This window comes from Paramormyrops kingsleyae, chromosome 20 (assembly GCF_048594095.1).
Source record: "Paramormyrops kingsleyae isolate MSU_618 chromosome 20, PKINGS_0.4, whole genome shotgun sequence".
Lineage (NCBI taxonomy): Eukaryota > Metazoa > Chordata > Actinopteri > Osteoglossiformes > Mormyridae > Paramormyrops > Paramormyrops kingsleyae.
This window is the reverse complement of record NC_132816.1, coordinates 9248113-9261380: the sequence shown is the minus strand read 5'-3', so window position 1 is coordinate 9261380 and position 13268 is coordinate 9248113. Positions and strand designations below refer to the sequence as shown.

Sequence of the window (13268 nt, the reverse complement as noted above, 5' to 3'; positions counted from 1 at the left end):
TCCACCTGAGAGCTGTGGATTGCTAATGTTTCCTTGCAAATTAGCCAAATTTTAACCCCAGTACCTCAGTAGGCTGGTAATCGGTGGTTTTCAGATCAGTAACTTGCAATACTGTACGGTTGATCATTCCCTGTATTTTTAGAAGCATCAGAAATTAACTGGAACGATTCTATCTATGCCAGAGGTTGAGAAGTTGTTAGTGCTCTGAGTGTAGAAATGCTTTCTATGAGAACAAGTAATAAATGTGGCTGCAGTAGCGATGAAGACCATGAGCTGTTAGCATGAGCAGCAATGCGGGGCCTCCATGTGCATGACGACCCCTGCTTCTCATAGTCTGCCTGCACCTGGGTTTCTCCTGCGCCTCGATCAGACGGATGACGTCCTCCATCCAGAGCATGAGGTCGCGCACCATGCTGAAGAATCGGAACTTGTCCCCGGTGTCCGTCAGCCGGACCCTACGCTCCTCACATGACTCCAGGAGGCTCTTCCAGGCCTTCAGGACCTCGCTCTCCCTCTTCTGGATGTCGTCCGCCTTGTCCCCAGCATAGGCCGACTGGAGACGGATCGCATCTTCCTGCAGCTGCCTCACCTGGGATTAGAAGTAAGGCTTTAAACATACAGAATGATATAGACCTAGGCTGTCCAAACTACAGCCCGCGTTCCACAGCTACTTTTAAACGGTCCGCGAATGATTGAAGATATAATAAATAAAATAAAAGCCATTAGTATTAAAATATTAAAAACGCAGTTCGATTTTGAACAGTGAGTGCCGCTGTCATAATATCCAATAATACTGTTCTGTTTATTAAAGAATAACAGTGTGATCAAAATGACCTATGAAGTTATTTGCTTTAGAAAGAAAAAAAAAAGAAAAATGTTATGATTGCCTCTCCCTGATTCCTTCCTTATTTTTTGTTTTCATCTGGCCCCAGTAAAAAGAAAAACATTTGGACACAACTGATATAGACTATGAAATAATGCTGACATACAGAGCTTTCAGTCCTGTTAGTCTGGTACAGCTTCAATCAAAAGAGAACGAGAACTGAATAGATCTGCTGGAGCTAAACTGCAGCGACTACAGAAAAGAATCTCGCTCGGTAAATGGCAGCATTCCGGTTCTGCGTCCTTAGTTTCCCACCTGCGTTCCCAGGGCCTGGATGTCATGCTCAAAGGTGGTGTGCATCCTCTGCAGGGTCTCCACCGTGTTCTGGTCACGGCCCAGCTCCTCTGGCAGCTTCTTGTGTTTGTCCAGGATGCGGCCCAGGATCTCTTTGGCGTCGTGGTAGAACTTGTGCAGCTCGTAGGAGGCAGCAAGGATCTGGGTGCGCGTGTCGATCAGCTCCAGGAGGTCGGCCCACGCCTCGTTGAGGCCATCCTTCCACTCAGCGATGGTGGCCGCGTCCGAGTGGCCTGCGTTAATCAGCTCGTCTGCCAGCTGGTTGACGCCATCCACGCGCTCCTGGCCGATGTTGCCTGTGTCGCGGGCAAATTCCCTGAAGCGCTCCTGTAGCATCTGTGGAGAAGCAAGAACCAAAACAGAAAAGCCTGTAACAAGCCACAAATGAACCCTGATAGCAGAATCTTCTAGGGCTGGGAGTATCCATTCTGCTATAAATCGTGATTCTTTGAGGTGGCAATTTATATATTGCCACTGGAGTTAAAAATCGATCTAATCATATCAGTTTAAACTCAAGTTACAGCAGTTATGTTAGTCACACATATTACTTTTATACTAGCATCTATGTTTCTTTTACATATGAGTTCCACATGTCTCAGTTTTGTTAAGGGACTGACATGCGCGAGTCTCAATCATGAATGGACAATCATGAGCAGAGACTTTTCCTGAAAAGCCACAATTTAAATCCAAAGCTCTATAAAAATTCTAGCAAATGGAGACCTAGACATGAGTACAGCTCTCTAGTAGGGTCTACAGATTGGTTTCGGTACAGCAGGGAAACAGAATCTATTTATGAAATTGTTTGTTATCAAAACTACAGACATAATATATGAACAGTTACAAAACAAATGCAATGTGTCTATTGACATGTCTGAATACAAAACCTAAGAGATACTCATTTGCACAGTAAAAATAAATATGTAAAATAAACAAAAATTCAAAATAAGACTGCATCATAAATAATAATAATAAACAAAATCCTGTGTTCTCTACTACCGAGTATGGATGCATCTCTGCAGTGATAAACATCACAATGACCTTATAACGTTATTTTTTTAGCCCAGTCTGAATTTCCTCAAAAGCACCTTAAATGTCACTGGGAGCTGAACCTGCAAAAAAATGCAAACGCTTGACTGACCATCTCAGTTGAGGGAGCCTGTTGGATGTGTTTCCAGCAACATGTCTGAGTTCCGTATAGCACAGCTGACAGTCAGTCTTTGTCATATCCACTACTTTCTCATGTAGTTGCTATAATTTATAGGACCGCCAAACTGTTCTCAAATTATTAATTTAAGTGACGTGGGAGGGTCTTTGTTCTTTTGAGTTTTCTGTATTGAACAGGTTTAGGTTCTGCCCATATCAATAAAAGTATTCGTTCATTTCATCGTGCATACTGAACAGAAAATGGTTCTTATCACTATTGCAGCCCTTGTCTTTAAATATAGATATGAATTGCTCCTCAGCCAAAACTATATAAAAATCGCGATGCATATCGAATCAGCAAACAAATCCCAGTATAGTATGGATTCGTGAGTACACTGCCAGTTCCCACCCCTAGTATCTACATTTGCAGAAGTCAGTTAACCATCAAGCGAAAGCCGCTTAGTGACAGAGGATGATATGGGGGGGCGGGGCCTCACAGTGACGTGCTCGTAGTCCTGGCCCAGCTCGTGGGAACCCGCCACCACCTCCCGCTCCGCGATCCACTGCTCCAGGTCGTCCACCTCACGGTTGAGCTGGAAGAGCCGGAACCTCTCATCCAGCTTGCCGCGCCGCTCCTCGGAGAGGTCCTTCAGGCCCGCGTACAGCTTGTCCACCTGGGACTGGCGCATGCTGATCCGCTCACTGTGGGGAACCAAGAGCTCAGCTGCAGATGGTGCAGGAGACCTTCTCATGGCAGGGAATACAGCAGTAACAGGAAAAAGATGCATTTATACTGCTATGGCAATATTGTAACACTGTCAGAATGTAATCCATCATTCTAATTTTCCCCTTCAATCACACTCCTGCTTACCCCCCACATCTGAAACTTGACAGCAGAGATTACAGTAACCCTCATCCTGAACCCCTCGGTCAATCATGAAAGGCTGAATCCCCACTGAACGATGAGTAACTAGCACAGATTGTGATTATTATCAGCTTTGCATCCAAATCCCAGATTTTCATACTGTCTACTATGAATGGACACCCCCCCCACCCCATCTGCAACCCCACTGACCTTTCCGGGTGTCCGGCAGCCACGAGAGCCCGGCTGGTTTTAGACAGCTGATGGACAGTTTCGGCATAGTCCTCTACCGCCTGCTCTAAGATCTGGTGCTTCTTTAGCATGGTCACAGCACTCTGTTCATCCTTTGGGGTCAAAGAAAAAAAGCAGTCATCAGTACAAGGGTGTCAATGTGGTTCTTTTACAATATAGTTCTTACAATGTGGTTCTTACTGTGGTTCTCTTAGATTAGAAGTGTCTCACTGTGGTTCTTTTAGATTAGAAGCATCTCATTGTGGTTCTTTCAGATTATAAATGTCTCACAGTGCTTCTTTTGCTCCCGACATCCCTGGGTTCCTCACTGAGTACATACCCTGCCCACCCAGGTCACTGCCCACCCTTTACCTTGGCCTTCTCCTCAGACATCATGTAGAGTTCCTGTTCGCTCATCCAGGCCTCCGCCTCGGCAGCATCAAAATAGTACTGCTGGGCCTTGTGGGCCTCTTCCAGGCGACTGTGTCTCTTCTCCGTCTCCTCAATCATCTTCTCCCACAGCTTCTGCAGGTCGACCAGCCGCTGTCGAATCACCTCCACGTTGGGGCTCGCCCCCTGTAGGATGCTCTGGCTCCTTTCAAAAATGTCATCACAGCGTGGCTGGTGACCTTGGATCTCTTTCTGGAGAGTCTGAAGACAGCACATGCACATAAGGTCAGACATCTCCACCGTCACATCTATTCTCCAAGGCAACGAAGTATGCAGTTAAAAAAGGGCCTCTTACCTGATTCTTTTTGATGAGTAACTGAACCGTTTGTAAGTTGTGACCGTGGTCTCTGGAAGTTGCAAGTGGCATTCTCTCCTCAACCCAGAGCTGGAAGTGTTTTCAAATATCACCATAGTACGTAATACACAACACAGAATATTCACTGTATTAAAGCTTTATCAGAGGACTTCACAGCCCCAGTCTAACATGGGCCGTTTTTGGGACAGGCATGGCGGTTAATTACATGGGATGTATAAGGTTTATAAAAGTTAAGGAGGAATCATTCAGCCTTTATTTAGTTTGCCAGCTCCTGTCATACGCAGCACACAGCAGCTCTCCATGGGTCGGGATTGGAACACAAATTCCCACCCGGGAGTGAGTCGGGGGGGCATCTCCTGTCACTTACGATCTCATCTTCAACGTCCCGTTTGAACTGGTGGATCTCCCGGGAGGCCATGAGGAAGTTCTTCCTCTTGTGCAGGGGCTCCAGGAGCACCTGCAGCTTCTTCTCCACAACTTCCCGCTGCCCGTCCACCTCGTCCGTGTGCTTGCCCTCCTGCCGCAGCGCCTGCGCCTGGCACTGCAGCTCCTCCATCTCCCGCTTACGCACCTCCACTTGCTTTTCCAGCATCTGAGACGTGATGCGGTGGGGAGGAATGGGAAGCTGGCAGTGAGGCAGGTGCCGACCGCAAGCCGCACACACTGCTTCTCAGAAATGCACACCCCCCCAGAAATAAACAAAAACCCAGACATGCACACAGCCATCAAAATGCTTAAAACCAGTGTGTGTGTGTATGTGTGTATTTATGCGTTATGTATATACCGCATAAATAATAATAAATGTACCCATAATGTGATTAAAAACCTGTTATTTTGACATTGTGGAGAGCCCTTTTTCAGTGTGTGTGACTGCAATCAAAAAAAAAAATGTCACAATGTTTTTTGTGTGGTTTCTTATGGTTAAGATCAGAGCTGGGTAGGGGTTAAGGTCGTCAAGTTGGGATTAGGGTTTTCTCACAGAAATTAAAGGGCGGTCCTTAAAAAGATATGAAATGTGTGTATGTGTGTGTGTGTGTGTGTGTGTGTGTATGAACACAGATAAATATTAACCTCATTCACAGCCCCTAATATTTCCAATAATCTATATAAACGATGCTCATGGGAAAATGTTTAATACAGGTATACCCTACTTTATGAACATTCACTTTACAGCACTCCGCTTAAACAAAAATTAGCACCTGTTTTCATTAGCTGAGAGAAATCTGAAGAGGATTTTCACTTTTATAAAAAAAAAGAGGAAAGTGAAAATATCATTGAGCACTTGTTAAACACTGAGCTAATTATAAATATACAGTCATGCGTCGCATAAGGACATTGCTGTCAACAACGGACTGCATATGACAGTAGTCCCCTAAGATAATAATGGAGTTGAAAAATTCCTATCACCAAGTGATGTTGTAGCTGTCGTAAGTCATAGCACAATGCATTACTCATGTGTTTGTGGTGATTCTGGTGGAAACAAGCCTACTGAGCTGTCAGCGGTATGAAAGTATCGCACACACAATTATGTACAGTACATAATAGTTAATAATAATAATAAAAACTATATTACTGACTGTCATCAAGGGAGGCGTGACTGCATTGATTCTGGTAAGTAAACTACATCGTACAGACACTATTTCTACTTCTTATAGGCTGTGTAATTGTCATATCATCCCTGCTTTCACTATGTATTCGTGTTATTTTAGGGTTTATGTGTGAGTTAGGTAGGTTAATTTTTCGGTCTGCAGAAACTCAAACATTTTCCCCATATAGATTAAGGATAATTGCATCATTGCTTTATGCCATTTCGGCTTACAAAAGGTTTCATTGGACCACTTTTTCGTAAAGGGGGGGTTTATCTCAATACAGAAATTATAATGGTGAAATAGAATACTTCTGCTAAATGAATGATATTTTCAAAATCTTTCTGTTAATGTGGAATATGAGCCATGTCTACTGTACATTTAGAAGAATTAGACGAATAATATATAATTTCCTTCATCAGTTCAGAATGTCATTCAGAAGAGGGCATTGAGCAGATCTCAGGACCATCGGTGTACCTGCTGCTTCTTCAGCAGGATGCTGACACTGGTCAGGTCCTTGCCGTAGTCATCAGACTGGATCTGCCCCTCCAAGCCATTCAGCCACTTATCCAGATCAGCACAGCTCTGGGTGAAGAGCTCCGCCTTGTTGGCCTCGAACAGGCACTGGGCCTTCTTCTGCGTGGTGGACTCCAGGTCATTCCACATCTGGTGAAGGGCCAGCAGCTTCTCCTTCACCACCTTGCCAGTCTCTGGCTTTTCCTCCACCAGCTGCTTCCCATCCTTTAGGATCAAGCGCAGACCATCAAAGACATGGTGACGATACCCATTTCAATAGCATATAGCTGTGCCTTCTACTGAAATATATTCATTTAAACCTTTGTCATTACAGAATGTAAAGACAGCCATTCATAGCGACTTGGTGTTTCTACTCAGAAAGCACTACACAGTGTACACAAATCTAATCAACTCAATAATGTCATCCATCCAGCCATCCTGTTTCGGCCGCTTATCCGGGGTTGGGTCACGCGGGCAGCAGTCTAAGCGGAGATGCCCAGACATCCCTCTCACCATCCACCTCTTCCAGCTCCACTGAAGGAATACCAAGCCGTCCCCAGGGCAGCCGAGAGATGTAATCTCTCCAGCGTGTCCTGGGTCTGCCCCGGCGCCTCCTCCCAGTTGGACATGCCCGAAACACCTTCCCAGGTAGTGGTCCTGGAGGCATCCTAAGTAGATGCTTAAAACACTCAACTGGCTCTTTTCTATGTAGAGGAGCAGTGGCCCTACTTTGTCCAGGCGACTCTCTAAGGCTGAACCCAGACAGACACCCTGCAGGGGAAACTCATTTCTGGCACTTGTATCCAAGATCTCATTCTTTCAGTCACTACCCAAAGCTCATGACCATAGGTGAGGGTAGCAACATGGATCGACTGGTTAATCGAAAGCCTTGTCTTCCGGCTCAGCTCCCTCATTTCCACAACACCGCATTACTGCTGACGCTGCACTGATCCATGTGTTGATCTCCTCTTGCTGATCTCTTCTTCCCTCACTCATGAAAAGGACCACGAGATACTTAAATTCCTTCGTCTGAGGCAGCAACTCATCCCCCCTGGGAGAGGGCAATCTACCCATTTTTGGTCGAGAACCATGGCCTCAGACTTGGAGGTGCTGATCCTCATCCCAGCCACCTCACACTCAACTGTCAACCACCCCAGTGCCTGCTGCAGGTCACAGCCTGATGACACCAACAGGACCACATCATCTGCAAAAAGCAAAGACATGATCCTAAGGCCCCTAAAATGGACCCTTTCCTTCCCTTGGCTACATCTAGAAATTCTGTCCATAAAAGTTATGAACAGAATCGGTGACAAAGGGCAGCTGTGGTGGAGTCCAACACCCGTTGCAAATGAGTGTGACTTACTGCTGGCAATGTGAGCCAAACTCTCACTTTGCTTACACAGATGGACTATAGCAACAGACCCCGTACCCCACACTCCTGAAGCACCCCCCATAGGACCCCCTGAGGGATATAATCATATGCCTTTTCCAAGTCCAAAAAACACATCATGACTGGTTGGGCAAACCCCATAAACCCTCCAATATCCTTGTGAGGGTGGAGAGCTCATCCAGCGTTCCACGACTAGGATAGAATCCACATTGTTCCTCCAGAATCTGAGGTTAGACCAACAGGCACACCTTCCTCTCCAATAGCCCAGTATAGACCTTCCCAGAGAGGCTGAGGAGTGTGATCCCCCTTAAGTTGTATCCTCCGATTCCCTTTCTTAATGAATGGGACCACTACCCCAGTTTGCCTAACCAAGGGCTCTGTCGCCAGCCTCCACACAATGTTAAAAAGGAGTCTCAACCAAGACAGCCTAACAACATCAAGAGCTTTCACAAACCCAGGGTGAATCTCATCCACCCCCAGAGACTTACTACTGAAGAGGTTTTTGACTACTTCAGTGACCTCAGCCCTAGAAACGGGCAAGTCCCTCAGTCTTCCAGCTCTACGTCCTCCAAGAAAGGTGTGTCAGTGGGATTCAGGAGGTCCTTAAATTATTCTTTCCATCACTTGAGTATATCCCCATTTGAGGTCAACAGTCCTCCATCCCTGCTGTAAGCAGCATAGGAAAAGCCCTGCTTTCCCCTCCTCAGCCACCAGCCAGTTTGCCAGAACCTTTTCAAGGCCGACCGAAAGTCCTTCTCCATAACGTCACCGAACTCCTCCCACACCCGAGTTTTTGCTTCAGCAACCGCCAAAGCCACACAGTACGAATACAAAATTAATAATTGAACTGCAGCCTAGGGTGACAAGTGCACTTATAAATACCTGTAAGTTCGAACCTAGTGTTTGTTATGGAGAAACAGTGCTTTACCCAAGTGCTTTTCCCCAGTGTCATTACCCAAGTCCCCCAGCAGAACAATGCCGTCCCCAGAAGGGAAGTCTTCCCAGATCCCGTTCCAAGGTCTCCAAGAAAGTCAGATACTCTGAACTTGTGTTTGGTGTATATGCACAGGCAACTGTCAGAGTCTATCCCCCAACTCAAAGTCAAAGGGAGGTGACCCTCTCATTCATTGGGATGAACTTCAATGAACTGGCACTGAACTAGGGAGCTATGAGTAGACCTACATCTGTCTGGTGCGTCTCACCATGGGCAACTCTATAGTGGAGTAGAGTGTAGCCCCTCTTCATGAGTTTGGTTCCGGAGCCTGAGCCGTGCGATGAGGTGAGCCCGACTATATCTAGTCAGTATCTCTCTTACTCCCACACCAGCTAAAGCTCCTTTCCCACCAGAGGGGTGAGATTCCATGTGCCACGAGCCAGTTTCAGTAGCCGCCTCTGCTTTCGACTGCCACCCGATCTAATGGTGGGCCCACTGAGGGGCGGACCCAATTTACTCCTTCCTTCTGTACCCGGCCAAGCCCCATAGGCGGAGGCCTGGCCACCAGGTGCTCGCCTTCGAGCTTTTGTCCCAGGTCTGGCACCAGGGCAAGGCCCCAGTTTCCCCAGTCCGGGTGGGGTTACATATTCCATTATATTGTTGATCAAGAGGGTTTTCTGAATCACACTTAATCTGGCCACTCATCTAGGACCAATTTGCCTTGGGAGACCAAAGCAATTGCCCCCGACAACATAGCTCCTAGGATCATCAAGGCAATTATTTCAGTCAATGGCATTTTATTTGGTAGCATTTAAAAGTGAATTCAGGACAGGTTTGATAAAAAGGTTGTTTTACATGCTATAATTGTAAATGTGCAGCTGGACTTCAGCAGATTCAGCACATGCTAAGGATGTAAACATACCTACAGGATTTATCATTGTCACACAAAGGATTCATTATCGGCCTCATAACAGCTATCATGCAACTGCAAGCACTGCTATTTTTTTCAAATATTTGTTCATGCTGATTTTTATTTGATAATTCCACCCTTCTTGGAGAGCCATTTCTTTTCTATGGTCTATTTTAAGTTTCAATTTTTATCATAACATCGCTCAACATGCTTCAAGCACAACTGGCCTGTAAGATTCAAAACACAGGTGCTGCAGGATCACTGTTCATAATTAATATAATAGTCACTGCAACTTATTAACTTCCAGCAAATTGGCTTAGGCTCTGTTTACACTTGGTTTTAAAATGTGTCTTAGCCAATCCGATCACAAATAGACAGCCGAGACACATCATTGTTCACACCTGAGTCTATCATGCATCTCCAAGGCGTCCAGTTGACCACTTTTGCTTAGATTTCCTCACTTCCTATGTTACTTCCACTAGAAAGTCAAATGTCCCGTCCCCCCCCCCCACCACCCCGCATAGTTATTGTGGCATCCTTGTCAGGGATGTCTCAGGACACAGTAGCGTTTACACTACAAAAGATATGCGGTCAAATAAATCGCAGACCAGCTTGGCAAGTGGTTTGCACGATTGGACCATAATGAGTCTTGGTGGTCATTTACACTTGTAGCACTGTCCCCTTGAGACCCAATCACTCAAAACGCATTTTAGAAACCAGTTGCAAACAGCTTCTAAATGTTTTTGTGTAACTCTGTTAACAACACTTCAGATCAGATTATAGAACTCTGATCACTTCATAGCCTTACAGTCTCTATGCCATAACATCATTACTGTAGCTTGTACTATAACAAAATCTCATTAAACACATTGGCAGGTATTATGAAATGTGAAAACAACTGCTGCCTGTATTACACAAAACACAAAGAACCCGTGGAACACCACATGTGGTATTAAAACAGAACAATACTGCTCTATTCAGATGTGAACTGCTGAATATTTCCTCCTGTGAGCTGAGTGCTGGACATTCATGTCAGAAACACGCTCAGAGAGCTGCATCCCTTGCTCTCAAGGCCACGCCGCGCCCCAGCTCCTCCCGGCAGGTTCACAATCACCTTCTCGATCTTCTCCAGCCATTCCTTGTTGGACTGCAGCTCTGCCATGAAGGCCTGGTGCTTGAGCCACTTGCTGTGCAGGTTTCTGGCCTCGTCATAAGACATGTCCTGAGCGGTGAGCATCTTCTCATTGATCCAAAGGGAGAGCTGTAGGTGCAGGGAGAAGTTATACAGCTGAGAAATCCAGCTTATGTGTTGACCAGATATACTGCATATGCATATTCCAGCTACACACACTGACATTACTGAACAAAGGGGTTACATTAATTTATTCATTAATCATTTACAGAAATGAATAAACCTTTTAAAAATGTATACTCATAACTGTCATGCTAAAACAAAGAATATGATGATAATAATTCTATAATAACAACAATTCTATTATGTATTTTTTTCATTTAGGCAAAAAAGTGCAGCTCATTTCTGGATTGTCAGCTCTCACTTCCTGGCAGTCCTGCAGGAACTTCTGCAGATCCCGGTTGTCCTTCAGCCTAGTGAGAAGCTCGCTGGCCGCCTGCCGATTCCTCCGATGCCTGCACACACAGAAAAGGCAGAGAGGGTCAGAGGTCACTGGGCTCCTCTGTGAAAGCAGCTTCAGCACACACTGCTCTGAGCTCATGCAGATGGCTGATATTTTATACTCCATACTCTTGTCCAGTTATATTAAAGGGGCAGTTCAATAATATATTTTAAAAACATTTTTCAAATATGCTGTAGTGATATTTATCCATCTAGATTGTTATAGTCACCTTATAGTGAGCAGATTCATGCAGGAACTATTTTCTTTCTACTGAACTCCACACACCAACCGTATGACGACGCAGAAAATATCACTGGGTCGCTTGTGCTTGTTACAGTAGGTATAAACATTCCTGCTACTGTAGCTCTGTGGTGCTAGGTGAGCTAGCAGTATCAGTTAGCATCAGCATCCAACAATATCAAATGCAGACATCCCACCTCTCTCTGAATTTTCAGGTGTCTCACCCAAATTGACGGTTGCTGTGCTGAGTTCAGTAGAAAGTAAATAGTTCCTACATGAAAATGCTCACTACAAAGTCTGTGGATTATCTTGAGTAACCAGGTCATGTTTTCCGGCATTGCTATTGAATTTTTCGAATGTATTTTTTTTGCCGTTTTAATCATCACGGAAAGAATACCATTCTTTCCCATTATATATTTTCACAGTTACCATTACATGTAAAATGTTTCATGGAACATAAGTACCTTTAGCAGAGCACATTTTGCCTAATGAACATTTTGACAGAAGTGTCTCTGCTTCTAAATACATAGGAGCTGTAAGGTACGGCTTCACTGAGCGTCTAAAGTACCTCTCGCTGATGGAGCCCACCCTCTCCTGGATGCGGTCACTGTTGATGTTCCCATCGCTCACGAGCCTCTGGCCAGTCTCCACCACAGTGTTGATCTTCTCCTCATTGACATCCATGGTGGTCATGAAATCTTCCTGTTTCTTGATGGCGTCTTCAGCGGCCTCAAGTGTTGTTGGCATCTCTGTGTGGGCCAGCACATACTCCTGGCAGGAATTGAGGGCAGAGAAGATTTGATTCGGTTAAATTATATTATTTATAAAAATACAAGAACAGTTACATTGTTGAACAATTCAGGGTGGAATCTGATGACGTTATCTGATCCTACATAAATATCGGGGCTCTATCATACTGAAGTTTTGCACAAGGAGGATGGAAGCACTGCTCTGACTATGCTGGGCTTGGAGAGAATCAGGTAAATGAACCTGGTTGTTGAGGAAGGCCTCGGCCTGCTTGGTGTCCCTCAGGAACAGCTGGTAGGCGTGGGATTGGGACAGCAGGCTCTGCCGGTTCACCCACATCTTGTGAAGCTCATTCCAGCCGGTGTCCAGGGCCTGCAGCCTCTGCCGCAGGAACATGTACTGGGCATCTGTTTGGCCCTGAGTCACCATCTCGCCCATGTCACGCATTTTCTGGTAGTCCTCTTCGTAGTTGCTGATCTCGTTCTTGATGTTCTCATGTTGGGTGAGCAGCTTCTCGGCCTCCGCCAGTGTGTTGGGCATGTCCTCCGAGGCGATGGCGGTCTGCGTGCGGGACAGCCAGGACTGGAAGTCATCCAGATCGCGCAGGAACTGCTGCAGCTTGCTAGCCTCACCAAGAGACTCTTCCCGGTTCCTCATGGTGGACTTCATCTCCTCCCACACGCCGGTGATCTCAGCTAGCCGACCCATGATGGCCTGGGCCTGGTCCGGGTGCTCAGCCGCCAGCCTCTCCGCCTCCTTCTGCAGATCGCCCAGCTTGTCCTCGATGACGGCCAGGTCGCGCTCCATGCCTGTCAGTTTGCGCTGCAGGGCCATGACGCCTGCCAGGTCGTTGCCCAGCTCCTGGGTGGACTCGATGACTTTGGTCTTTTCACGGATCCATGACTTGGTCTCATTGCACTCCAAATGGTAGTTCTGCACACCCAGGGCAGAGTTCAGGGACTCCTTCTTCAAGTCAACAAGATCACGGAACTGGCTCCATCTGAAAGAAAGAGAGGTCAGCCTCTCGCAGGTCAGCTTCTTCCCGCGCGAGAACTTCCAAAACAAAGGAATGCTTTAAAGTTTTCAGGAAGATAAACAGATCCATGAGACACAGGGGGATGGAATGGTGGAT

At 46.1% G+C, this 13268-nt stretch overlaps 1 protein-coding gene across 3 annotated transcripts in view; it reads right to left on the bottom strand.

The window, feature by feature from the left end:
* Positions 1–13268, bottom strand: part of LOC111850725 (spectrin beta chain, non-erythrocytic 1-like) — an 82314-nt gene that overhangs the window by 12621 nt on the left and 56425 nt on the right. For all 3 annotated transcript variants that reach the window (XM_023824915.2, XM_023824917.2, XM_023824919.2), the window contains 12 exons: positions 12380–13136; positions 11958–12160; positions 11072–11162; positions 10630–10776; positions 6243–6506; positions 4547–4771; positions 4159–4248; positions 3786–4064; positions 3396–3526; positions 2818–3022; positions 1139–1513; positions 345–589 (listed from right to left, as the gene is read on the bottom strand). In XM_023824915.2, coding sequence (XP_023680683.2) covers positions 345–589; positions 1139–1513; positions 2818–3022; positions 3396–3526; positions 3786–4064; positions 4159–4248; positions 4547–4771; positions 6243–6506; positions 10630–10776; positions 11072–11162; positions 11958–12160; positions 12380–13136 — 3012 coding nt within the window. The remainder of the gene's footprint in view (positions 1–344; positions 590–1138; positions 1514–2817; positions 3023–3395; positions 3527–3785; positions 4065–4158; positions 4249–4546; positions 4772–6242; positions 6507–10629; positions 10777–11071; positions 11163–11957; positions 12161–12379; positions 13137–13268) is intronic.